Source organism: Gorilla gorilla, chromosome 18, assembly GCF_029281585.2.
Source record: "Gorilla gorilla gorilla isolate KB3781 chromosome 18, NHGRI_mGorGor1-v2.1_pri, whole genome shotgun sequence".
Lineage (NCBI taxonomy): Eukaryota > Metazoa > Chordata > Mammalia > Primates > Hominidae > Gorilla > Gorilla gorilla.
The window spans coordinates 97,170,950-97,196,552 of NC_073242.2; the positions used below are offsets into that span (position 1 = coordinate 97,170,950).

General features: G+C 56.8%; 1 protein-coding gene across 12 annotated transcripts; it reads right to left on the reverse strand.

The window, feature by feature from the left end:
* Nucleotides 1-113: 113 nt before the first annotated feature.
* Nucleotides 114-25,312, reverse strand: SLC12A4 (solute carrier family 12 member 4). Of its 12 annotated transcripts, none has more exons than XM_055366208.2 (26): nt 24,201-24,330; nt 21,613-21,770; nt 19,252-19,346; nt 17,362-17,493; nt 14,634-14,727; nt 13,688-13,834; nt 13,532-13,586; nt 10,449-10,579; nt 7,984-8,225; nt 7,623-7,837; nt 6,940-7,104; nt 6,762-6,860; nt 6,454-6,511; nt 6,119-6,293; nt 5,600-5,718; nt 3,859-3,957; nt 3,467-3,586; nt 3,129-3,233; nt 2,735-2,903; nt 2,236-2,431; nt 1,958-2,127; nt 1,738-1,869; nt 1,551-1,658; nt 1,156-1,340; nt 874-1,007; nt 114-718 (listed from the first exon to the last, which is right to left on the reverse strand). In XM_055366208.2, exons 3-26 carry the CDS (start codon nt 19,341-19,343, stop codon nt 627-629), a joined length of 3,234 nt encoding a protein of 1,077 aa, XP_055222183.1. In that variant the 5' UTR covers nt 19,344-19,346; nt 21,613-21,770; nt 24,201-24,330; the 3' UTR covers nt 114-626. The 12 variants fall into 12 exon arrangements, with proteins under 12 accessions (XP_055222183.1, XP_063556378.1, XP_055222182.1 ...); XM_063700308.1 differs by lacking the exon at nt 24,201-24,330 and adding an exon at nt 23,599-24,132; XM_055366207.2 differs by lacking the exon at nt 24,201-24,330 and adding an exon at nt 21,901-22,498.
* Nucleotides 25,313-25,603: the final 291 nt, after the last annotated feature.

Sequence of the window (25,603 nt, forward strand, 5' to 3'; positions counted from 1 at the left end):
GTGGCCAGAGATTGCCGGAAAGGGGCACAGCCTCAGGGAGCCGGCTCTGGGCCTGGGTTCAGTTCCGCCTTCTTCTCTTGGCGCCAGGGGAAACAGAGCCGGGGCAGCAGGAGGCCCAGAAGTACACAATGTTTTATTGAAAAAGTCAGGCCTCAGCTCGGCTGTCTCCATTCGGCTCAGCTTGGTGGGGGGCCCTGCCCATAGTAGACTGAGCCAGATCTTCCTGCAGGCAGCTGGGCTGGACTCCCTCCCTGGCTACCCTTCCCTTCGTCTCTGATGGTGACATCCAAACAATAAATATGCAATAAATAGCGCTCCTGGGCTGGGCCGGGCCGGCTGCCTTCAAACCCCACTCGGCCCCTACCAGTCTTCTCTGGCCAGGACAGGCCTACTGGGGTGCTAGATAGTAAAGTCCCCAAACATCCCAGGGTCCCACAAGACCTGGGATCCATCTCTATTTTGAGGCCCAGGCCTGGTTTCCAAGGAGACCTAGCAAAGCTGGGTCCAGGACAGGGCCAGGCAAGCAGGGCTGGCAGGTGGGTGCTGGGAAGAGGCTGTTACCCCAGACCACAGCTTGTTATGTCCTGGCCAAGACCTCGACTCCAGGCCACAAGATGACACTGGGCTCACGAGTAGATGGTGATGACTTCACGGCCACCACCGCGCACCAACAGCACCCGCTCAAGGCCCTCGGTGAGCACCTCGAGGAACTCCATGTCTGCAGGGCCTCAAGTCAAGGAGACAACAACAGAATCAATGGGCAACCCGGGCCGCCTGGGCCATGCCCACGCAGGGGTGCCCAGGAGAGGAGCCGCTGGCTTGACCTCCCATGCTATCCACCTCCCAACTGCCTGCCTCTCCACAAAAGGATACAGTTCTCGTCGCCCTCACTGTTCCTGGGTGGGCCAGGCATGTTTAGGAGAACCAGGCGGGCGTCGTGGGAGCGCGTGACAATGACTTCATTGAGCTTCACAGCAGTGTGCATGCGCCGCACATTGGATTGGTCCCTACACGTAGTGTAGCCAGTCACAGGTCGCCATGAGCCATCCTGCAAGGAGGGTCCCCACCCCTGGCCCATCTAACACTACTTGTCTGCCCCATCCCACCTCCACCCCTAGATTCCAGTGCCGCTGGGGCTGTTTTTGCTGCACTCACGGCTTAATGTGCACCAGCTCCCGGAAATTGTCAGGGGCATGGCTGGGGTCCCAGGTCTCAGTCATGTACTTGTCCCTGGTCCACGTCATCTGGATCTTGTCAGCCCCCACTGCAGACTCATCTTCCTCGTCTGAGTACAGGCTCTCCAGCCGCAGGGCCGAGTGCCGATCCTTGACCAGCTGGGCCTGGGGACAATTGCAGGAGATAGCCTTGGTCCCATAGGAAAAGGGGGATGGGGCCTGTCTGGCCCAATGTGACCACCTTGCCTCCGGGAAATGAGCACTAGCTTGGGTAGGGCTGCGGTGAGTCATTCTGATTCCTCCGCACCCACCGATGCGGTCTCCAAAGGCCTGACCCTGCCACCCGCCCTGGCGTGAACCACAAAGGGCACTGACTTCTCGCTCCCGCTCAGTCTTGGTCAGTCTCATCTGCCGCAGCATCTGCGACCGCTGCTCCATCATCAGCGTCCGCTCGTAGGTGTATGCAGAGATGTCACTGTTATGCTGGCGACAGGGTTGGCCGTGAGGACCCAGCTGCACGGGACATGGTATCCACGGGGCCAGGGCAGGGCAGGGGGCTCACCATCTCCACCACCTCCACCTCGGCCTCAAGGCGCAGATGGTACAGAAAGACAGCCAGGTCCTTCTTCATCTGGATGCTGTTGTCATCCATCTGGGCCACTGTGAAGATGCGCATCCGGCACTTCCTCCAGACCTGAGGCAAGGGACCAGGTGGGCGGTTTGGTCCCAGCCGCTCCTCCAAGGGCCTAGCCCCTCTCACCTGCACCCACCCCCTGGCCTACCTTATGCTGGCGCAGCAGGAAGGGCAGAAGCATGAGCATGCCACCATCGTGCACGATCCACCACACGTCTATGTGGCCCTCCAGGTAGCGCTCGTGGTTGCTGGGGTAGAAGGCGATGTTCTTGGGCACGAGCAGGGCCAGGTGGGCAGCCGTAGTGCAGCGCACGGTGTCTGGGGAGGAGGAGCACGGCTGACCACCAGTCTGTGGCCCTCCGTGCACTGCCACCTCACTTCACCCCTGCCCACCAGGCCCAGCCCAGGCCCCAGGCCTTCACACACCAATGAAGGTCTTCCAGGCACGGGGGTCCTCGCTCTGTCGCCAGCCGTAGGGCCAGCCCAGCACCACGGAGTTATGCCGCATGCCTCCCAGGCCGCAGGACTGGATGAGGTGGGCCAGCCCTTCCCGCACCTTGCTGGCCACCACCACCTGGCAGAAGCCCTTCACCTTCTCAATTTCCATCATGTTCTTGATGGTCTGTGGGGAACACACCCAGGGCCAATGGGAGGCCATCAGCTTCCTGCCTCTGGGCGCCCTCCCAAGGCCCCTCGGGAACAAAACGACTTTTGGGTGGAGGAGGGCCTGGGGGCAACAAGCTGCCTACCCAGAGGCCAAGTTTTCAAGATGGGACTGCTGGCTCCCCCTTGTGCCAGCTCTCAGGTGGCAGCAGAGCTGGCTGCCTGGCTGGCCACCCTGGCCAAGACTGGGCCCTCCCCTCCGTGCCAGCTGCAGTCTAGACCCCTGTAGTCTGGCTCAGCTCTCCCTCCCCAAAGCAAGTACCTGCTCGGCGGCCTGAGCCTCGCCATAGCTCTCCAAGAAGCTCCCCTGGATGACAGAACCAACAATGGTCAGGCCCTTGCCAGCCTTGAGCTGGGAGGCGAAGGTGAGGAGCCGCGGGTACTTCACGTGCAGGTCCTCGTCCAGCTTCAGCAGCACCAGCAGCTGTGGCCTGCAGTGGCCGGGTGCGGGGAGCCTGAGACCAGGGCCGGCCGTTCTAGGGAGCCCCTCCTCTTCTTCCCTTCTCGGGTCCTGGTCCCTGCAGGTTTGGGTAGCATGGCCCAGGAGGGTGCCCCGGGCAGCCCCAGGATGGGGAGATGGCACCTCTCGACCCTCTGACCCCGACAGCGACCCCTAAGAACCTCTGCACCCTGGCGAGGGTCTGGCGGGAACTCACCGCCAGTTCTTGGTGTGAGGAGGCCCCTCCTCCAGCCGCAACAGTGCGTAGCGGGCAGCGCTCAGGGACAGGCCTCGGATCCCGTCACCCCACTCCTTCTCAGCCCTGCAGAGTCCACCACAGCTGGTGAGCCCCTGGTGCCGCCCAGGGGGTTCTGTCTATGTGGATGCGAGGTGGAGGGGTTCTGCCCCTCAAGACCACCCAGGGGTCCTGAGTTACAGTCCCCAGTCCTGGCACCCATGGTGGCCCAGCTCCCTGCCCACCCCAATGCCAGACCACCCTGCCTGCTCGGCCGGGCCCCCTCAGCTGGCAGAGGCCAGGTGGCAGTGCTCACTCACCCTTGGTACTCGATGTATTTGTAGATCATGCCGGCGATGAGCATGGCCACCAGGGCATAGTACCAGGAGGAGACAAACATAAGGGCCAGGCAGAGACTCATGCCCAGGAAGGACAGCGCCCTGGACGAGAGGGGAGGGCAGAGTCAGGGCAGGACCAGGAGGGCCCCTGGCCACAGCCTGGCCCATGCCCTGGTAGCCCTGTCAGATCCCGGGTGGGAGGTCCCAGGTGGGTGGTCAGGTCACTGGGTGTAAGACCTAGGTCCAGTCCTCCCCAGCCCTATAATCTCCCTCCCCACAGTGTTTCAAGAGCTCCCTACCCAGGAAGCCCAAGCCTCACCCAGAATGAGGCTCCTGGCCTCCCCAGGGCCTCCCATGTCAGAGGCATGTCTCACCAGTGATAGTACTTGAACCGGGGCCGCCAGTTGGGAGTCCTCAGGAGTGTCTGCACCGCACAGGCGAGGTTCACGAACAGGTAGCACATCAGAAAGAACCTGCGGCACAGAGGGCGGTTGGCGAAGAGCAGCCTCCTTGGCAGCTGGGGACCTGATGTCAGGCTGGGCCTGGCCCAGAAACGGGGCGTGGCCCGGCCTTGCCCTGCATGGCTCAGCCAGGTCTTCTCAACCTCATTGCTGCCACTTCCATGGCCTGAGGCAATGAGACTACTGTGGAGGAGTCCTCGGAGCCAGATCGCAGAGGATGGGCAAGGGTTTGCTGTTGGAGGAGGTAGGAAGGGGAGTAACGGGGCAGAGCTGAAGAGGGTGGTGCAGGGGCAGCAGGAAGAGCTCAGTGCCTGGAGACTCTAGGCCACATTCAGGCCTCTGGCCTGGGTGACCAGCTGGATGAGAGGCTGCCATGCATGAAGGGGAGGATGGAAGATAAGCCGGACCATTTGAATGCAACCAGTCAGAGATACTTAAGAGTCACTGCGGTGGGCGTGGGAGTCCCACGCATGGGCAGGGCCAGCTGCATGAGCCCTCCAGGAAGGCACCCGAGGACGGGTGCGCAGGAAGGCAGGAGGACCCACACAGGGCATGCCAGGGGGCAGGGGATCCCAGCAGGAGGCCCGAGATAAAGGCTGAGATGTAGCCTCTGATTTGGGCACAAGGGGGGTCACCACCCAAGATGGCTGTGGCAAAAGTTTCAGGTGTGCTCTTGGGTGAGAGGAAGGGGTGTGGGGGGGTGGACAAGAGGGTGCTGGCTCCAGCAGGCCTGGCTGTAGCTGGGATGGAGCCTGCTCAGGGGGACAGGGCCCCTGTCAAGTCTGCAGGCTGAGTGGGCAGGGAAGGGGAGGCCTTTCATAACCGCACAAGCAATAAGGAGCGTCAGCCACGGAGCAGGGTGGGCGAGGACCCCAGCCTGGACAGAGTCAACCAAACAAGCGCTGCCTCGGGGTCCCTGGGAGTCACCACATGCTGGCCACTCCCTGCAAGGCACTGGCACGCAGATTTGCCTGGCTGATTCCAGAATGTTAAAAGCAAATGACTTTGAAAATGGATGGGTTGGGCATGGTGGCTCACGCCTATAATCCCAGCACTTTGGGAGGCCGAGCCAGGTGGATCATCTGACGTCAGGAGTTCGACACCAGCCTGGCCAAGATGGTAAAACGCCATCTCTACTAAAAATACAAAAAATTAGCTGGGCGTGGTGGTGCATTTCTGTAATCCCAGCTACTCAGAGGAGGCTGAGGCAGGAGAATTGCTTGAACCCAGGAGGCAGAGATTGCAGTGAGCCAAGATCATGCCATTGCACTCCAGCCTGGGTGACAGAGCAAGACTCTGTCTCAAAAAAAAAAACAAAAACAAAAAACAAACCAACAGAAGGAAGGGGCAGCAGTGGCTTCATGGAGGCATGAGGGACGCGGTGGTTGCCCTGTCCAGTGGGAAGGTCTGCCGGCCACCTGCTCTGGGGGCCTCAGGGAGGTGTGGACACATTGGTCACCTTATAGCTTTGGCATAGGTGCCAGGCTTGCTCCTAAATGCAGGGGTGGGCTGAGCCCTGTCAGGCCACATCTCCCCATGCAGCCTGCCACATCTCCCAGCTGGACCCCCAACACCAGACGCAGCCACGGGGAGGTGCTGGGGTTCAGGGAGCCTTTCCCAGACCATCCCCCTGCCCTGCCCGGCCCCAGCTCACATGGATAAGATGGGGGCCACCATGTCGAGGGAGGCGATGAGGATGCCCAGCTCGGCGATGAGCGCCGTCAGGAGGAGTGCCCATGTGGGTTCACCATTCACCTTCCCGTGGCCAAACACCTGTGTGCACCAGGAAGGAAGCTGGGTCCTGTCACCCCCATTCCACACCTTGGGCCCCAGACCCCAGCCTGGCCTCCCTCACCCCCAGGGCCCGCCTCGGGGGCTCAGGCCACCCCTGTGTCTATCCCTATGGGTGTCACCAGTCTCCCTGATTCCACCTCACCAGGCCTCTCTCCTTTGGATGAGCCCTAAACAGGCCATGAAGATTCTGGGTCCAGGCAGCTCCAGGCCCAGGGGAGTGCCAGGCCCAGGGCTCTTCTCAGTAGCTCCTCATGGATGGCTGCCTGGCCCCGGGGGCCAATAAGGGCAGGACGTGCTGCATCTGTGTTCCCTATCTCTCTCCCCAGCCGGGCGAGGGCCTGGGAGCAGCCAGGCCATGGGGGAGTGCAGAGGGGCTCACCCGGAGGAAGGGGATGATGTTGTCCTTGGCAATGGCCTGCAATAGGCGTGGTGCCCCTGTGAGGCTCTGGAGGCCAGCGCCACACGTTGAAAAGAAGGAGCCAATGACGATGACCCAGGGTGAAGGCCAGGCCAGTGTGCCCACCACCAAGTTCCTGCTGACACCATCGCCATACCTGCAGGGGCCACCAGAGTAAGGGATGTCAGGGGTCCGGAAGGATGGCACAGACCACCAAAGGCAGCCAGCAGGCTTAGGACCACCCACGGGGTTGGGAGCTGGTGTGAGGGAAGGCCAAAGCCCAGCCGCTGCTAAAGAGGGGGGCCCAGCTCACTCACTTGTCCCGGAGAACCACACCCTCAATGCAGGCGCCAAAGAGAACCACACTGCTGAAGTCTGCGGCGGCGTCAAGGAAAACTTGGCCTCTGCCACCCCACTGTCCCTGAATAGTACCACGTGCCCCCACCCCAGCCAGACCGCCAGGACACCTACAGCTGGGAGTCTCGTGGTGTGTATGTGCACGTGTGCATGAGAAGGGGAGCTATATATGAGTGTGTGGGGTGTCTGTGCATGCGACCTGGCGACGTACACAGGCCAAGCGCTTCCCGTCCTCTGCCCCACCTGCCCCAGGCCTGGGAAAGGATACACACGAGGGAAGTTGTAATGATGGCCAGAATGGTCCCCACAGGGATAGACTTCTGGGCGTCACGAAGGTCCCCAGAGCGGTTTGAGCCAGCCATGATGCCTCCAAAAACAGATGAGACTCCCTCAGGGGCTCCCCGGGATCGGGCACAGGGCTGGGTGGGTAGGCAGGCAGGGCTCACCTGTTACAGAAGGGAAGAAGATGCCGACCAGCACGGTGAAGGATGTGGCGATGTCGGCGACCACGTACAGAGGCAGGCTCTCCTTCAGGCTCGGGGCATCTGCGGAGGGCAGCCCATGCTTCTCCACGATGTCACCCTTCTCCAGGTAGGCGCTCCACAGGTTTTCTGCAGGGGTAGCTATGTCACCACCACAGCTGCCCCCCACTACCCCAGGTAGTTTGGGGCAGCCTAGCCAGAGGCGCAGATGCAGGGCAACTTTGGAGACTCGGGGGACAGCTTCAGCCCAATGACAGCAGCGTCAGCCACAGGGCTACCCTGACCACAGAGAAGGAGCTGCCCAGCTAGAAGTCGACAGACAAAGGTGGCTGAACCACCATCACCCAGAGCCCGCCACTGCCCGCCTTCCACAGAGGCCTTCATGGATCCTGTGGGAACATCCCCAGGCAGTGTCAGGGGCTGGTGGCTGGGGAAGACAGGCTGCTGCAGGCCTTGGACGCTGGCCAGACAGGCTCCACTCACTCCAAACTCCACTGCCAGGAGCCAGGCTGGGAGGACACTGGGGGGCTGGGAAGGCGGCCAGTCCTGCCCCCGTTCCCAAGCTGGCCACACAAGGACAGCTCTGTGCTCTGTGCCCCTGCTCAGCCTGTGGGCTCAAGAGCAAGACGACGGGAGGGAGGACCCACCCTGGAGCACACCAGCAGCTGCCCCGGGGATGCCAGGGATCTCGGTCACATTGTTGAGCATGAAGTAGGGGTCACAGGAGTCGGTCGTAAGGTTGGGGCTGTGGCAGAAGAAACTCCATAGCTGGGTGGCCACTGTCTCATTGTCCACTACAGCTGTCTTGGCACAGATGTCAAACTGGTCCCGGGACAGGGTCCTGTTGCCCAGCATGCATACCCTGTGAGGGACAGAAGCACCGGCACCTGCTCAGGTCAAAGCCCCTGCCTGTGCCCACCCTGCAGTCTCTGGGATCTGGGGCATCAAAGGCTGGCTACATGGGAGGGATGTCCATGCAATGCCCAGATAAATTCCTGGGTTACTTACGGAAACACGGGAGGGTCAAATATAGACTTTATGCCCCCAGCATAGATGGAGAGGATGGAGATGATCACACAGGCCAGGAAGAGCGAGGCAAATTTGTTCACATACTTGACCCCCACAAACACCACCAGGGTCATGAAGGTCAGGAAAATGGTCCCATACACACGCATATTGTTCAAAGTGGCATTCGACGTGTCATGAGCACCCGATGGGTAAAAAATGGCAGCTGGTGGGGCAATGTAGGTCTGAAACAAGAAGATGGATAAGGAGGGTTTTATTTCTTATTTGGAAAGTGAAATTTGTCGTTTTGGTTTTCTTTTTACGAGTACCTAAAAGAGGCCGGGCGCAGTGGCTCACGCCTGTAATCCCAGCACTTTGGGAGGCTGAGGTAGGGGGATCACTTGAGGTCAGGAGATCATGACTAGCCTGGCCAACATGGGGAAACGCCATCTTTACTAAAAATTAGCCGGGCGTGGTGGCACGTGCCTGTAATCCCAGCAACTGGAGGCTGAGGCAGGAGGATCGCCTGAATCCAGGAAGCAGAGGTTGCAGTGAGCAGAGATCGCACCACTGCACTCCAGCCTGGGTGACAGAGGGGGACTCCATCTCAAAAAAAAAAAAAAAATAGGCCAGCGCCGTGGCTCACACCTGTAATCCCAGCACTTTGGGAGGCTGAGGTGGTGGATCACTTGAGGTCAGGAATTTGAGACCAGCCTGGCCAACATGGTGAAACCTCATCTCTACTAAAAATACAAAAATTAGTGGTGCAAAAACTGGTGGTAGTGGCACACGCCTGTAATCCCAGCTACTCGGGAGGCTGAGGCAGGAGAATCACTTCAGTCTCGGAGGTGGTGGTTGCAGTGAGTAGAGATCACACCACGGCACTCCAGTCTGGGTGACAGAGTGAGACCTTGTCTCAAAAAAATAAATGAATAGGCCGGGCGCAATGGCTCACGCCTATAATCCCAGCACTCTGGGAGGCCGACTGCCTGAGCTCAAGAGTTCGAGACAACCCCAGGCAACTTGGTGAAACCTCATCTCTACTAAAATACAAAAAATTAGCTGGGCGTGGTGGCATGAGCCTGTAATCCCAGCTACTCGGGAGGCTGAGGCAGGAGAATCACTTGAACCCAGGAGGCAGAAATTGCAGTGAGCTGTGATCATGCCACTGCACTCCAGCTTGGGAGACAGAGTGAGACTCCATCTCAAAATAAATAAATAAATAAATAAAAATAAAAAAAATAAGAGTACCTAAAAGAAGCCAGTCACAAAAGGCCACATATTATACGATTCTGTTTATATGAGATGCCCAGAATAGGCAAATCCCAAAGCAGAAAGCAGATTCCTGGTTGCCAGGGCTGGCAGGGAATGGAGAGTGACTGCTAACAGGGGTTCTTGGGATGATGAAAATGTTCTAGAATTGACTGCGCAACTCTGTGAATATACTATAAAACATTGAATTGTACACTTTCAATGGTATATAAATTGGTATGGGAATTGCATGGTATGTAAATTATATGTTAATGAAGCTGTTACTTAAAAACAAGCAAACAAAAAGGATCCAAACATAGATGCCAACCTGAATCGTTAAATAGCCAAAGTGGAACAGTTTGAGCAAGAAAATAAATAATGATAGTATTGGATTACAACCCAAAGAATAAAGTAAATATCCAGAAGTCCATACAGATATAATGACATGGCTGAATAGATAACAGGAGAAGGGACAAATCCCACATAACAAATGTAGAAGGGATATGAGAAATGAAAACAAACCAAAGCCCCCCCAAATCAGAAGATTCAGGTGCAGGGTCCTGCTGCAGGTAGAGGACCTGGAGACAAGAACAGCCAGGCAGTCCCTCCAGGTATCTCCTACCCTCTGGATCCCCAGGGGCGGGCACCTGTCACCCCATGCCTCCCGCAGCTCCTTGCCTCTTCTCCCACTGGTACGGCAGTTCACTGGGGAATGAGAAGCTGAGGCTGACAGAGCTCCCATGGGGCTCGTGGAGGGAGCACCGACCTCCAGCAGGGTTCTGTGGCTGCTTACCCTGATTGAAGGACAAGGAGAAGGTGGATCTGAAGTGCCCTGGCACGGAGCCCCGGAGGACACAGAGCTGGCCAGAGCCCACACAAGCCCAGAAGGAAGCCTACATCACCACCAAGATCTGTCACTGAGCTAAATACAACAGTTCCTGGAACCCTTGCCATGGCTGCAATGGTGCCCAGGTGGACGGAACATCCAGGGCCGAGGTGAAGACAGCCAGGCCTCTTCCTTGCCTGGCCCAAACTGGCATGGAGGTGAAAGGAAGACCAGCCTGAGCAAAGGTCTTTGTCTCTCGAAGAGGCTTCCTACTTTATAATACCCAGGCCTTGGCCAGACGTGTGGGGATGAACAGCCTGAGCCTTCTGTTTGGAGTCCAAAGAGACTGTTTGGACATGGCCAGAGTTGGCCAGGGCTCAGCCTGACTCACCAGCAAGATCTCGATGGCCCCCAGGATGTACATGGCTGCTGCGAATGTCGTTCCCAGGTAGAAGCACAGGCCCACAGCACCTCCAAATTCTGGCCCCAGTGAACGAGAGATCATGAAATAGGAGCCGCCAGCTACAGCAGAGAAATGAAAGTGTGCACAGGTCAAGGCTGGTTCTTCTTCAAGGGGTCTCCCTGTGACAAGCCTGCACAACCGCCCAGAGGGACAGGGACTGCTTTTCCTGTTTATGGATGAGTAGAGGGGCTGGGAGACCTACCCACGGCTGCACGGTGGGTAAGCATCTAGGCTGACATTCGATCCTATCCCCATCTGACTCGAATGTCCAGCATGGCCCGTGGAAATGACTGCTTTGCGGGAGCAGCTCTAGTCTGCAGTAGTGGCTGACTGGCCACCGTCCTCCAATGCCCTGTGCACAGCCCACAGCCTCCTCTGGCTGGGTGTGTCCTATCTCAGCCCACCTCACCCTCCTGAGGCCTGTGCCTTTGTTAGTCTGACTCCTCCAGACCAGAGGAGGGACTGTCTCATCCAGCCTTTTGGCCCTAAGGCCCCGCACAGTGCCTGCCACCAGGTGAGTGTCCACAGCTCCTGCCCTGAATCTGTGCTTCTATCAAAGTCTAACACCCTTAAAAGACTCAGAGAGTCATGACCAGGCCCCAGGGTGACAAGCACGGGGGGACAAGAGTCATCTCATGTTGCTGGTTGTATCTGCTGCTGAGACAATGTCTCTGGTGAAAATCTGGGAACAGGGATCAAGAAATTCTTTCAAAGAGTCAATCTTGGCTGGGCGTGGTGGCTCATGCCTGTAATCCCAGCATTTTGGGAGGCTGGGGTGAGTGGATTGCTTGAGCTCAGGAGTTCCAGACCAGTCTGGGCAACATGGCGAGACCCCGTCTCTACTAAAAAAAGGAAATGATAAAAATATACATTTTTTAAAAAAGGCCGGGTGCAGTGGCCCACACCTGTAATCCCAGCATTTTGGGAGGCTGAGATGGGCGGACTGCCTGAGCTCAGGAGTTCGCGACCAGCCTGGGCAACACGATGAAACCCCGTCTCTACTAAAATACAAAATTAGCCAGGCGTGGCGATGTGCACCTGTAGTCCCAGCTACTCAGGAGGCTGAGGCAGGAGAATCGTTTGAACCTGGGAGGCAGAGGGTGCAGTGAGCCGAGATCATGCCACTTCACTCCAGCCTGGGCGACAGAGTGAGACTCCGTCTCAAAAAAAAAAATGTCAGCTGGGCACAGTGGCTCACGCCTGTAATCCCAGCACTTTGGGAGGCTGAGGCAGGCAGATGACTTGAGGTCAGGAGTTTGAGACCAGCCTAGCCAACATGGTGAAACCCCATCTCTACTAAGAATACAAAAATTAGCTGAGCATGGTGGCGCATGTCTGTAATCCCAGCTACTCGGGAGGCTGAGGCAGGAGAATCGCTTGAACCTGGGAGGTGGAGATTGCAGTGAGCTGAGATCGTGCCACTGCACTCCGGCCTGGGCGACACACTCCGTCTCAAAATAAATAAATAAATAAATAAACGAAAAGTCAATCTTTTTCATGCCGTAATCCACCTCCAGGACCCTCTCCTAAGGGAACTGCTGGGGCATGAACAAAGATTCATGTTCAAGGACGTTCATGACAACAATGTATACAATGGTGAAAAAGTGGAACCCACAGGCAGGAGAATAATCACATTAATTAGGTTATGGTGTACCATGGAGAATCCTGTTTTCAAAAAACCATTTTTGGCAGGGTGCAGTGGCTCACACCTGTAATCCCAGCACTTTGAGAGGCAGAGGTGGGTGGATCAGTTAAGGTCAAGAGTTCGAAACATCCTGGCCAACATGGTGAAACCTCGTCTCTACTAAAAATACAAAAATGTGGTGGTCGCCTGTAATCCCAGCTACTCAGGAGGCTGAGGCATGAGAATCACTTAGAATTGCTTAAACCTGGGAAGTGGAGGTTGCAGTGAGCTGAGATCATGCCACTGCACTCCAGCCTGGGTGACAGAGCAAGACTCTGTCTCAAAAAAAAACCCAAAAAACCAAAATCAAAAAACTGTTTTCAACACTTGGGAAACATACACACATACACACGTAAACATATACACATAAATGCATATGTATATATACACACATATACTTTTGGGAAATACACACAAACACACACACACACACATATATATATACAATTTATATAAACAGAGTGTGCGTGTGCAATACTTCATAAGACCCTAAGACTTATATATACCAAAAGGCGAACAGTAGTGATTTCAGGATGGTGGGATTATGGGTGCTTTTAATTTTCCATTCTACACCTTTCTGCACTTTTTTATTATTTATTTATTTATTTTTGAGATGGAGTCTTGCTCTGTCACCCAAGCTGGAGTGCGGTGGCATGATCTTGGCTCACTACTGCAACCTCTGCCTCCTGGGTTCAAGCTATTCTCTGCCTCAGCCTCCCAAGTAGCTGGGATTACAAGTGCCCACCACCATGCCTGGCTAATTTTTTTTTTTTTTTGCGACGGAGTCTCACTCTGTCGCCCAGGCTGGAGTGCAGTGGTGCAATCTCGGCTCACCACAAGCTCTGCCTGCCAGGTTCACGCCATTCTCCTGCCTCAGCCTCCCGAGTAGCTGGGACTACAGGCGCCCGCCACCACGCCCGGCTAATTTTTTGTATTTCTAGTAGAGATGGGGTTTCACCGAGTTGGCCAGGATGGTCTCGATCTCCTGACCTCGTGATCCACCCACCTCGGCCTCCCAAAGTGCTGGGATTACAGGCGTGAGCCACCGCGCCTGGCCTTTTTTTGCACTTTCAAACCCTCTTACAGTAAACATACATTGCCCTTTTTTTTTTTTTGGTATTGCTTTTATATTAACAAAAACCACAATGGCACTCTCCAACTCTGTCAAGCAGGAAAGCTCCTACGTGGGCACTGTCCTGGCATCAGGGATTGGGAGCCCACTACAGAACTGCTTGGGGCAGGGGTGTGCTATGGGGGTTCCCAGGTAGGTCAAGGCAGATACTGGGTCCTTTTCTCTTCCACCAGGCCTTGGGTGGCGCTCACTGACCTGGAACCACACCGTTGGTGGCGATGGCACTCATGGAGATGGCCGTCAGCAGGGTCTGTGGGAAGGAGGGCCTGGGTGAGCGGCTCAGCTGGGTGGGCTCTGTGGGGACAGCCGTGGCCCATGCCCAGCCCAACCCTCCCACGCTAGGACACTCACACAACAGCAGCAGATAAGGACGATGAGGAGGGCCTGTAGCACACCTGCTGTGCCCACCATCCAGGTCAGCCGCAGGAAGAGGATAACCCCAAAGATATTCTGCAGGCAGGGCAGGTACACCCCCATGAGGGTGCCCATGCTGGGTGCCTATGCGAACACAAAGGGAGGGGGCGAGTAGAGCATCAGAGGGATGCACCATGGAGGGTCAGCCCTAGTCACTCAGCAGGCCCCCTCCCCCAGTGGGGCCCCAGGGAACACAGAGAGTAGGGGTGACAGCTAGGACGTCTCTATTGACTTTCATATACCAAGACAGTTGAGTCTGGGAAGGTGTAAAACCTGATTCTTTTTAAAAACCCACATTGAGCTTTGGAACCTTAACTCTCTCTCAAGGTACTGCCTCCTTCCCTTCCTCTCTTCTGTTAAACTTCTAGAAAGAGAGGTTTGTCTCAGATCTCCACCTTCTCACCCAGCAGGCCCTAAGTCACCCAAGCCAAAGTCCCAGAAGTCATCCCTGGCCCTCCCTCTCAACCCCCAACTCTAGTCCCGGTAGACACTAACTCCTACCCAGTCTGTCTCCCTGCTGCCCTGAGATCAGCCTGCCTTGTCCCAGCCTTAGTCCCTTGAACCTGGGGCACCTGGGTGGTACCCTCCTGAGCCTGTCAACCTCTCCACACTCCAGCCCACTCTGCTGCTATAGTAGGTCTCTGAAAGCAAGTCTAATCTCATCACCCATGCTGAAAACCCTCTGTGTTGTCTTGTAATCCAGTGTGCCGTCCAACTCCTTGGCTCGGGCCACCAGATGTGTCCCATCACCTCTCTTATTAGCTCCAGCCCCTGACCACATGGGTCCCTCAGATTCTGCGAACCTGAGAATGTGCTGGACTCTGCCTGGGAGAGTCGGCCCTGCCTCACGGCCTGGCAAACTCCTCTTCAGTGAAACTGTTACCTCTCTCAGGAAGATGTCCGAAGGTTGCCTCAGGTGGAGTTGGTTCTCCCTCTCGCATTCCTTTGGCATCTGATACTCCCTATCACAGTGGTCACTACAGGTCATGGTAACAGAATGTGCTTGTATATTTTGTTACTATATTAGGGCAGGCTTGGCTTGTTTATGGTTCTATCACCAGCAGGCCCTGCAGGTACCCAAAAGGTGCTTCTGAACCCAGTGAGTGGTGCTTTGGAAGCCCCTGGGACATCCTGTTGGGAAAATCCTACAGAGAAAGTGCTCAGGCTGTAGGGCAGGTGAGGAAGATCTAATATGCAAATTCAGGCAGGCTTTTTCAACTCAGGGCAGAGTAGGGGCCAGCCAGGAGGCCAGGGCAGAGGCTGAGAGCACAGAGGCTGGCTGACATCTTTTTGAGGCACTGAGCCCCCAAGAGTGCAGCCTCCGCAGTGTGGCCCTGACAGCTTCCACTGGAGCCCCAGCAAAGCCTCCTCACTGATCCAAAGGACTAGATTAGTGAAAATCATTCGGGGAGAGGGGACAGGGAAGACCCACGAGACAGTGCCCGTGCTGCCCTGAAGCTAGGGAGAAGAGAACTCCATGGCCGTGATCTTGTCTAGCTGAGTCACCTTAGACAAGTTCCTTAATGCCCCTCCTGAAGGGTCCTGGCCTGGGGCAAGACCTGTGAGCGACCTAAAGGACTTCAGAAGAGCCTCAGCAAAAACAAATGGCTCCTCAACCTGTCCTGCGTGGAGCAGTGCAGGGGACAGATCCCCCTCATCTGGGCTTTGTCTGAGCCCTTCTCAGAGGATGCCACCCATAGAATAGCGACAGCAAGAGCTCCCAGTCCCACCCCCATCCCAGGCTGAGTCACTCTAAGAAAAGGACAGTGTGGGAAAGGGCAGGGCGGGCCGGAAATGCTTTCTGCATCCCCAAATAACCTCTGGCAGCCTCAGAAGGTCATCAGGCCGGTGCTGGAGCTGGAGCAGCTGCTGGGGAGAGGCTGCTTTGGGTCTTGGCATGGTCTGGTCGGAGGCCCACCCTTCCTGCTTCAAGCCTTCCTTTTCCGAGGCCTCTGCTCGGGCCTGCCCTGGGTGAGGACCACAGCTCAGCAGCCCCAGATCCCTAACTTCCTACTGACCCCTTAAAGACTTGACCCAGCTCCTCCTTCTTCCATGAAAAAACTACTGCAGCTAGGACACCCAGTCACCCTCTCCCATCCTTACCCTGGGGCCAGGTAAGCTGGATAGCTAAGCTAAGCATCCTCACGGGTTCCCCATTGGGCCAAGGGATGATGGGCTCTCTCTGGCCCAGGCATCCCTCCCACATTCCTGCTGAGATGTGCACTAGCCGTTCTCAGGGGCCTCTTCACTCCCCGCCACCAGCTCCCTGGCTTGGCCTGAAGGGACAAGGATGAGGCTCTGACCTAAGGATCCTGTCACCCACTGTGGGCAGAGCACTCTCAGAGGTTGAGACACCCCTGCAGTGCTGGACAGACATGGCCAGACACAGTTAGGGTTCTCTGCTATCTAGTCACACCTGGCTGCACAGGGTCAGGGTCAGGTCTGTGCGACCTCAAGGTATCAGCTGCCCTCTCTGAAATGTGGGCTGGTTTGCCTCCCTGAAGGGCAAGGTGAGAGATGCGCTTCAGTGGGGTCTACCTTCTCTGCTGGCCCCACCCCAGAAAGGCCCAAATCTCACGACCAGGTGTGAGGCTGCAGGCCTGGCTTATCCCAGCCAGGAGCGCCTTCTGCTTGTGCCGACCTCTGAGAATACTACAGCCAGTGCCAGACGTCAGCTCCTCTTAAAACACCACTGCTTCCCAAACCTCAGTGTGTGGAGAGGGAGGGTCCCTAGCCTCCAAATGAAAAATGTAGAAAAATCCCCAGCCCTCAGCTACACTGAGCCGCAATGACACAGAGGAGCTAGGCAAAGAGGTAACAGTCACCCCAAAGAGAAGAGGGCTGAAGGGCCAGAGAACTGGATTAGTGACCAAAAAGTGGGACAGGAAAGCCCCACAAGGCAGCATCAGGCTCCGATCACATATACATGTCCCCTGACCCTGGCACTCAAGGAACCCAGGGGGTTGTTGGAGGGTTCTGCCAATAGAGCCTTGGGCCAACACTGCGAGCAGCAGGAGGGTTTGTGACTTGCTCTGGATTGCATGACCTCCGAGAGACAACCTGGTTCCTGGCTCCAAGGGCAACACTCTTAGCCAGCCTCACACAATGTCACTGATCTGGCATTTTGCATAGTTACATATCCCACAAATCTGTCTCTCATAAAATCTACGAATCCATCTCCCAGCATTACACATTGATCTTGTCTAGCTCAGTCACCTTAGACAAGTTCCTTAATGTCCCTGACACTATTTCCTTATCTGAAAAATGGGGATGATAGTAAGCACCTGCCTCTTGGTTTTGTTGTACAGATGACATATGAGAACCCAGGCCTGGTGTGGTACCTCGCACACAGTAAAGGCTGAGTACAGGCAGCTGTGTCTCCCGCTGTCATTCCTGAGGGGCTCCCTGGCCCTCTGCCCCCCAGGGGGATTCTCATTAGCTCACTTCTTAAAGCCTCCTGAGCCAAGGCATTCAGTGCCCATCCTCCCTGCTCACTATGCTTGGCACCCACTTCCCCCGGTGTGCTCACCACCATGTGGGGAAACAGCCAATTCCATGGTGCTGTGTCTGTCTTCCCAGGTGTGGCCCCTCTGCCGCCCCAACCAGCTCACCTCGGCTGCCCTCCGGCGGATGCCCTCCCCACTCTCAGCCTCCTCATGCTCTTTGGCGCCCTGGGTGAGGTTGGTGTAGCTGACGAGCTTTCCCAGAAGAGACGATACCTTTGGGCGGATGTCCAGCTCTTCCTGCAAACAGAGCCACAGGGCAAGATGGCATTGGGCCAGGTGGGTGCCAGCTGTGTGGAGCCAGCTGCCTGGTCCCTGGCCCTGTTCCAAGCCCTGAGACAGGCCTGGGCCTGATCCCAGTTCCTACCTGGGGAAGTCCAAGCCATCCAGCTGGACAGGTGTGCACACCACACCCCAGCACGTGGCACTCAAAGGCCCAGCCCCGCGGCTGCTTCTCTCTACCCCACCATGGCTACAATCACTGCCAGCCCATTTGTGAAAACCACCTGCCTCAGGGGAGAGAGGGCAGGGAAGAACACGGCTGGCAGGGGGGCAATGGCATACTTCATCCTGCCTGCTCTGCCCAGCCACCTCCCGGCTATGGCTGCACCTCTAGGACTCACGCCTACCCTCCCCACAAAAAAGCCACCCTAGTCACCTCAGGGAACCAAAGAGGGCAAAAGAGTGATGTCTGGGACAAGTGAAGTCTCTCTTGTCTGCCCAAACCCTGATCTCCCTGGATGGTCTTCCCCTGACCCCAGTCCTGCAAGTACCCACATCAATCGCAGAGATGGGATCCTGATCCTCCAGCCCATCCTCAGGCAGGGCTGGGCCAAGGCCTTCACCGCAGAACCTTGCTGCTTTCCCAGGTCAGGAGGCCTCCCAGAGCTCAGGCCCCCCAGCCCCACCGGGGTCTAGGCGATGATCCCTGCTCCTGCAGCCTTCTCGAGGCTGTGCTTCTACCTGCCTCCTGCCCACATTTAGCTTTTCCCTCTCTGTCAGCTCCCTTCTGACCTACACACAGGGAGAAGTTGCTTTGGTGTGAGAAAGGAAGACGAGGGCCCTTGGGGGCATGTGGAGATTAAGGAGCCTCGGCCAGATGTGGTGGCTCACAGCGGTAATTCCAGCACTTTGAGAGGCCGAGCAGGAGGATCACTAGAAGTCAGGAGTTCAAGACCAGCCTGGCCAACACGGTGAAATCCCATCTCTAAAAACACAAAAATTAGCCAGGCATGTGGTGGGCACCTGTAATCTCAGCTACTCGGGAGGCTGAGGCAGGAGAATCGCTGAGCTTGGGAGGCAGAGGTTGCAATGAGCTGAGATCGCATCACTGCACTCCAGCCTGGGGCGACAGAGTGAGACTCCATCTCAAAATGAAAAAAGAGAAAAAAAAGGGAGATTAAGGAGTCTCCATTACTCAGCCATGCAGTGGCTGAATGCATGGGTCAGAGTTTAGGAGCTTAAACTACGTCTTAAATCCAGATCTCACTGCTCAGCTTGAGTCTGAAGAAGATAAAACTCAAGTACAGAGGCAGATATTTGGGAATCTTTCCAGAGACGTATCCCCTAAAGCTGCAAATAGACCAGGACTCAGGGAACTAGAGAGGGACAGACCTGGAAGGGTCAACCAAGAAAGACAAGGAAGAATCCATGGGAGAGTGAAGAACCATGGACTTGGAGAAGAACCAGGAGTGGAGGGAAGAGGAGAAATCCTGAGTTGGGAAATCCTAAGCGGGCATTTCCTTGCTGAGGGGTTGTAAGGAAGTCAGAGGTGAACCACCCTGGAGGTAGCAATGGGGGTGGGATTGTGAGTGGCCTCTGGAAAGGCAGTTTCAGTTGAAAGGGCCAAGGGAACTGCAGCCAGGCTGCCATGAGAACCAGGAACACAAGAGGAGATGAGAGGAAGAGCAAGACAGAGGAGGCCCACGTGTCCAGCCTGCCTGCTTAGCTAAAGCCTCTGTGTGCCAAACCTGTGGCCCAAAATGGCTCCTCAGCTACCTCAAACAGTGCCAGGTTCCTGTCATAGTAGTCACTTCCTCTGGAAGCCTCCAAGGGGGAAAGAAAAGGGCTGCTCTCTCTGTGGTTGCCATGTCCTGTGAAGAGAGAGGGACAATCAGGGCCTGCTTCCTGAGCCCCCCAGCCTGGGCCCCTTCCCAGAAAGCCAGTCCCCAAATCATTTCTGTGGAGCACTTTGGAGCTGCAGTGTCACCAGGTTGCAATTCAGTTTTCACATCGCACCATGCCAATGCTCTTGAAGGGCCAGAGACAGCCAGAGAGAGGCCAGTGACCAAAACCTGGGACATCATTCCCTCCAGTGAAGGGAATCCAGGTGAGGGCGCCACACAGCACGTATGGACACTGAGGGACGGGGCCTGCAGAGGGGCGGGGCCAGCATTTGACCCGCCCCCCAGATCCCCTCCACACCCCAGTCCCTTTCCCGGTCTTTCCGGAGTACCCAATGTGCAGGATGCCAAGGGTTCGGTGTCCTCAGGGACCGCCCAGGCAGTGCCCTCCAGATAGACGAAACCGCACAGAGCACCTTCGGCTGCCATGGCCCAAAGGTGGCCGGCTGGCTACCCCACCATGCACTGCGCGGGGGGGCGTCCTGCAGGGCAGCCCGGGGCATGCCGGGAGGTGGGGCAAGCCCCAGGCCGTGGAGAGCGGAAGTGGATTCCAGGAGCCTTCTAGGGTTGCCTAAGAAAGTCGGACGGGTGGGTGTCGGACTGAGCAGGGAGAAAAATGGGAGCTGGGACTGCTGGCAGGAGCAGCACAATGGCCCCCTTGCCCGCAGATCCCGCCGCTTGCCCCAGACTAACCTCCGCCTACAGCCCTAGGCTGATGAGCCAGTGCCCCAGCTCCGAGAAATCTCGCCAAAAGGAGTGAAATGCTCCTTTTTAATAAGCCTGCCTCAACTCCCAAAGCTCGACTGTTTTTTCTGGCCTCCTATCATTCACTCTTCCCTGTTTTCCAACTCTTGTCCCTTATGAGTCTCGGTGGGTGCCATTCCCAGCTTCCCACCAAGCAGAACGCCAAGCACTCGTTTTCTAGGTGCTGAGTGTTCCCTCCACCCCAGCTACCCTCGCAGCCCCGGCCGTGGCTCAAGGCCTCACAGCAAATGGAAAGCACACATCTTGGTGTTGGATGGCAGCAGTATGCAGTTCTGACATGAGAAGGACTGGCATGGTGTCCAGTGATGGAGATGGCAACAGAACTGTCACCACCAGCCCAGGCTAGTGGTGTGATTGGGCCATGCACTGGCCACGCCCGCCAACCTTTTCTGTTTACATAGGCCACAATTCATTTTTCTTGACTGCAGCTGAGAATGCTGATTGAGGCATCCTCTTGTATCTGATACATCTCTTGCTATCAGCATGAGGCTTCAATTGCTTTCTCTGAGCCAACAACCACTCAGCAGGTGCTGTGCTGTGGATTCTTTATCCCCCAAGGAAACTAACAAATCAAGTGTGCCCATGACAGTTTCTGGGGCAAAGTCAGTTCTTCCTTCCCACAGCATGTGAAAGTGGCACACCTGCTACACCCAGCAACCTGGACTAGCTAAGTGAGCCAAGCAGCTCAGTCCCACATTCAGATAGGTCAATGCCAATGGCACAGTGGACAAAGGCAGCCAGAGGTCAAGACAGTCCACCGTGTCATGTTAAAGCCAGGCGGGGTCATGTCGGACACTCTATGATATCTGCTGTACCCTCCATGCTTGTTCAGGATCAGAAGGAGTCCCAAGAAAAATCTGAAAACCCAGTAACACTCTGCCTCTTACATTAATGACATTAATGGCTCTTTAGTGAAAAGCCTTTGAAAATTACTTTTGGATTTTTGTGACAAAAAAAGTGTCTCCCTTTGATAAATCAGGTGCTTCATTTTGTCAGAAAATGCCAGTTATACAGCTCGTCTTACTTCTCTTTCTGCTTTGGCTGCCAGGAATCTCCAAGCTAAATTTACTCTTTAGATAAAGTCACCATCTGTCTCATCTGAGTGCTTGCCCCCTTCCTCTGCATGGTTTTCAATCTTCCTGAGAGTAACAATCACTAGGGGAGACACTTTTGTTGGCTATTTCTTCTGATTCTTTTGTGGAAGTAGGCTGGAAATCAATTATAATTTATTCTAAACTCATGTACTGCAGCCTGCCCCATCACTGTTGCCTGGTCTTTCTGGGTAGACTGTATTGCTCTCCAGAAAATATACAGCTGAGCACACAGCAGCTCCCCACAAATGCCTGTAAATGGTCCTCTAAGACCTAGCCTATCCCTTGTCCCTTCAGCCATCACTCTAGGATGGCTCGGGGCCCTTCCAAAAGTTGTCTCTAGTTCTCACAGCAACATTCCAGTAGAGAGCATTTACTACCTTTTAGGGACAAGGAGAGTGAAGCTCAAAGATGTTCAGAGGCAAGGTCACCCAGGGAGAAGGCCACATCTGGGTCCCAGGGTCCATCAGAGCCCTGTAGGGGCTGAGCTGCAGGTTCCGTTCCTACTACAGACTCCAGTCCATCTATGCAGCAGAATCTTTAAAAATAGAGAAGAGTGCTGCAATTTGGCCAGGGTACGCATACCTAGGCCTCTGGGCATTCAGACTGCGGCATACTGGCTTGGATTCCCAGCCCTTCCCCCGTGTGACCCAGGGAGACATGCTTACTCCCTGTGCGGCCTTGGTTTCCTCTTCTATGAAGTGGAGATTGTAACACTTGTTTTTCCAACTGCCCAGATGCACTAGAAAAGGGACAGTTAGTGCCAGACGCCCAGTGGGCACTCCTCGGAGTTCCCCCAAAGCTCCCAAGGGCTTGTGGGAATGTAAGGGTCTAAGCAGTGCCTGGATGTCTGTACTGCCCTCGGCTTCAGACCTCCTGTTCTGGCCTCAGCCATTCCAAAAATTCCAGGGCAGGTCTGGACATGCCTGCCAGGCCGAAGCTGCTCAGACACCACCTGAGATCCCCAGTAAATCTGAATATGGCCTAGGCCTAGGGACTGCCTGTGAGCTACACAACTGTGTTCCCACCAGCAACACCAGTGGCAGATGGGGATCCAGGTGTCCCTCCTGATCCCTGTGTACACGGACATCTGCCTGAGGTGCCCCCTCCAGCACCTCCCTACCCCCTGCCCACAGGCCAAGGTGGGCTGGATGAGCAAGCCCATCTAGGCCTCCCAGAGCAGAGGTGTGGGCACTGAGCTGGGGAAGGGGCAGGAGATGGAGCTGAGGCTCACTGTGCTTTGTGCCCTCTGACCCTTTGCAGTCCCCACCAAGGATCAAAATCACTCACCGGGGCTCAGGGTGTCCCCCATCCTGTAGACAGCCAAGGTCTGGCTGAAAAGGAGTAAGAGGAGGAGAAAGAGGAAGGGAGGCAGTGGGAGGAGCTGGCCTAGCTTGCGGGGATCTAGCAGGACTCAGCCAATGTAGCTCCAGGTCCCTCCAGTCACCCTGTAGGGGCCAAGGCGTGGCCAAGGTGGGGCCAGCAGCTAGGCTCAGCTCTGCCTGCCCACTGGTCCAGGCTGATCCTGGGGATGCAGCCCAGTCTACCCTCTGGGGAGAGAGGTCCTCCCAGGGTTAGGGAAGCAGGAATGCTGGCTTTTGCTTTGACCACTTGAATCAAGCTAGGGGCAGACAAGGGCATGGAGGCTGGGGCACTCACACAGCTGTCAAGCCTGTAAAACCTCTGCAATATCCAGCAGCCCATGCCACTGTCCTGTGCTACCTCTGCACATGGCAGTCAAGTGATACACACACATAGCCATCATTCACATCGGGCATGGATCATCTCAGTCGTGTCATCACAGACGGATCAGAGGTCCAGACAACGTCACCTGACACGTGTCAACCACACACTTCCTACACATCTCCATCATGATCGGTCACAGATATCACAGGCATTTGTCATCAGTCAAATCACCAACCTCATCACTGTCAACCCTGCAGGAAACGGGCTGTGAGAATGCCCTGACCTGAACCAGGCTTCACCCTGTGATACCCACAGCTACACACTTGTACAAGCACAATTACACATGCATATGCCACTACATACACAGACACATGTCCTCAGCCGTGTTCGCACTCCAAGGGTGGGCCTTAACAAGAACAGCCCCCTGGGGGGCCTCCTGGGGTAGGAGATAGAGAAAGGGCTGTGGAGAGAGGCAGGCACCTGGGAGGAAGGAGGGAGATGGGGCTTACCTCCCGGCCCTGGCACCTAGGTTAAAGAGTTAAGGTGCTGGAATCTCAAACCCAGGCTTGACTGCCCCTGGGCAAGTTATATAACCGCCACCCCTCCCTTCACTGCTTCCTAATGAGAGTAACAGTACTTATCCCAAGTGTGATGCTGGAGGATTAAACGAGTTAACTCACTTCAAGTGCCTAGACACGTCCGGCTCCATGTGAGTGCTTCACTGAGGCCCACTGTCCCTACAGATCTACACCGGCGCACTCACGGGCAGTTACCCATAGACCCCCCAGTAGGCACCCTCTGGCCAGAGTGCAGGTTGGCTCAGAGAGGCACACGGAGGGGTTTGGGCAGTTGGGGAGCGGGTCGTCTCAAAGGCAAAGACGCTGAATCTCAAATGAGGAACCGAGGCGAGAAGAGGATGTGGGATTCACCGAAGGTGAAGGGCCGGGAAGGGCCTGAGATGGGGTCTCCGCCCTGTCCCCAAGCCGGGCGGCCCGGCCAGCTGGCCTCCCTGGGCGGCCACGTCTGCAGCCCCCGCCCGGGGCCCACAGGGGAGGAGCTGGGGTGGAGAAAGCGGCCGGGCGCGGGCGCCGGGGGCCGAGGAAAATCGTGTCTGCGCGCGCAGGACGGGGAGCCAGTGGCTGCGGCGCGGACCAAAAAAAGTTGAGTCCGCACCGACGTGTGCGCGCAAGGTCCCGGGATAGGTGCGGGCGCGGGCCCGGGATGGCGGCCCCGGGTGTCAGGCCCCGCTGCCCCGCCACGGCCCCTCAGAACGGGCCCTCACCGTCCGAGTCCTCCAGCTCAGCGCGCTCCCCGTAGTCCACCCAACTGAGCCCCTCGAGGTTGTCATAGTCGCCGCGCCGCGGCCCGTCCACCGGCACCACGGTGAAGTGAGGCATCGTGCGCGCTCGGCCCCGCCGCACCCGCCGTCCCAGCCGCCCGCCGCTGTCCCCGCCGCCCCGGGCCGACACGCCCCGCCCGCTCGCATTCCTCCCCGCTGCGCTCACTTCCTCCGCCCGCCCCCCGGGCCGCCCCTCGGGGGCGGAGAGCGGGAGGGGCTCGGGCCGGCTCCTCCCAGAGCGGGGGCCCTGGTGGCGGGAAGACCCCTGGGCGGGAGCACTCCTAGTGGCTCCACGGCCTGGGGGCGGGCCCGATTCCTGTGTGACCTCGGGTGAGAGGCCGCCCTCTCTGAGCCCCAGATGCAACATTTGTAAAATGGGGGAAACACACTTCCACCTCGGGGTTGTTTTAGGGCTCCGTGAGATGAGTCGCGGAGTGTCCTGGCTCTGCGCCCTGGGCTTACGAAGCGCTCTGTTACTTAGGGACGGGGCAGGGTAGGCCGGACCGGCCCAGGACTGCAGAAGCCACCTGCCCAGGGCCTCCCACCAACCCCGGATACCTCCTTCCCATTTCCAGCGTCTGCATCCCATTTCTCCGCGACTCTGGGAACCGGACCCCCGCGAAGGTCCCGTCCCAGCCCTGGGCCCTCTAGCCGCAGCCTCTCCTGTTGGAGGCAGCTGGGGATTCTCGGTCCCTCCCTAGGGGCTGCTGCGTCCTCCGCAGGAAGAACACCCACACCCACCCTCCCCCGCCCCGCTTGCCTCGCTTGCCTTTTTGGGACAGTGCGCTGGGTGCTTTAGCCAAGTCCCTTCATTTTAACTTTCTCTATCTCGCCTCCTGGGTGTTCCTCTATCCAAGCCGTTTACTTATTTGCTTTTAACGTTTCTTTCACTTTCTTCTCCACTGCTTCAGATTATTTATCTAGCTGGCTTTACTATTTTTTTCTCTATCAGAAAACCCCAGAGCCCATCTTACTTGTCTATCTCCACTCTTCTCCCTCGCGTGGCTCGGGTGGCGTCCTCTGACTACGCCTACTGCCAGCCTGCAGCCCTTGGGGTAGGGGGTACGGAATCAGAGCCGCTGGGCCCCGCAAGACGACCCCCGAGCTTAACACCCTCTGACCCCTCCCCCAGGGCCCCCGCGGCGGGCCCGCCGACCTGACCCCCCCGCCCCTCACGCCACCTTCGGCCGCCCACAGTAGCGGCCTTCCTACTGGACTCCCTGCCCTCGCCCCTGCTCACGTAGAGCCGCCTCTTCTGAAGGAAAATCCTACTAGCTCCGGGCCCATGAGGCCCTGCCCAATGCGGCCGGACCCCGACCTCTGCAGGCGCATCCCTCGCCACCCAC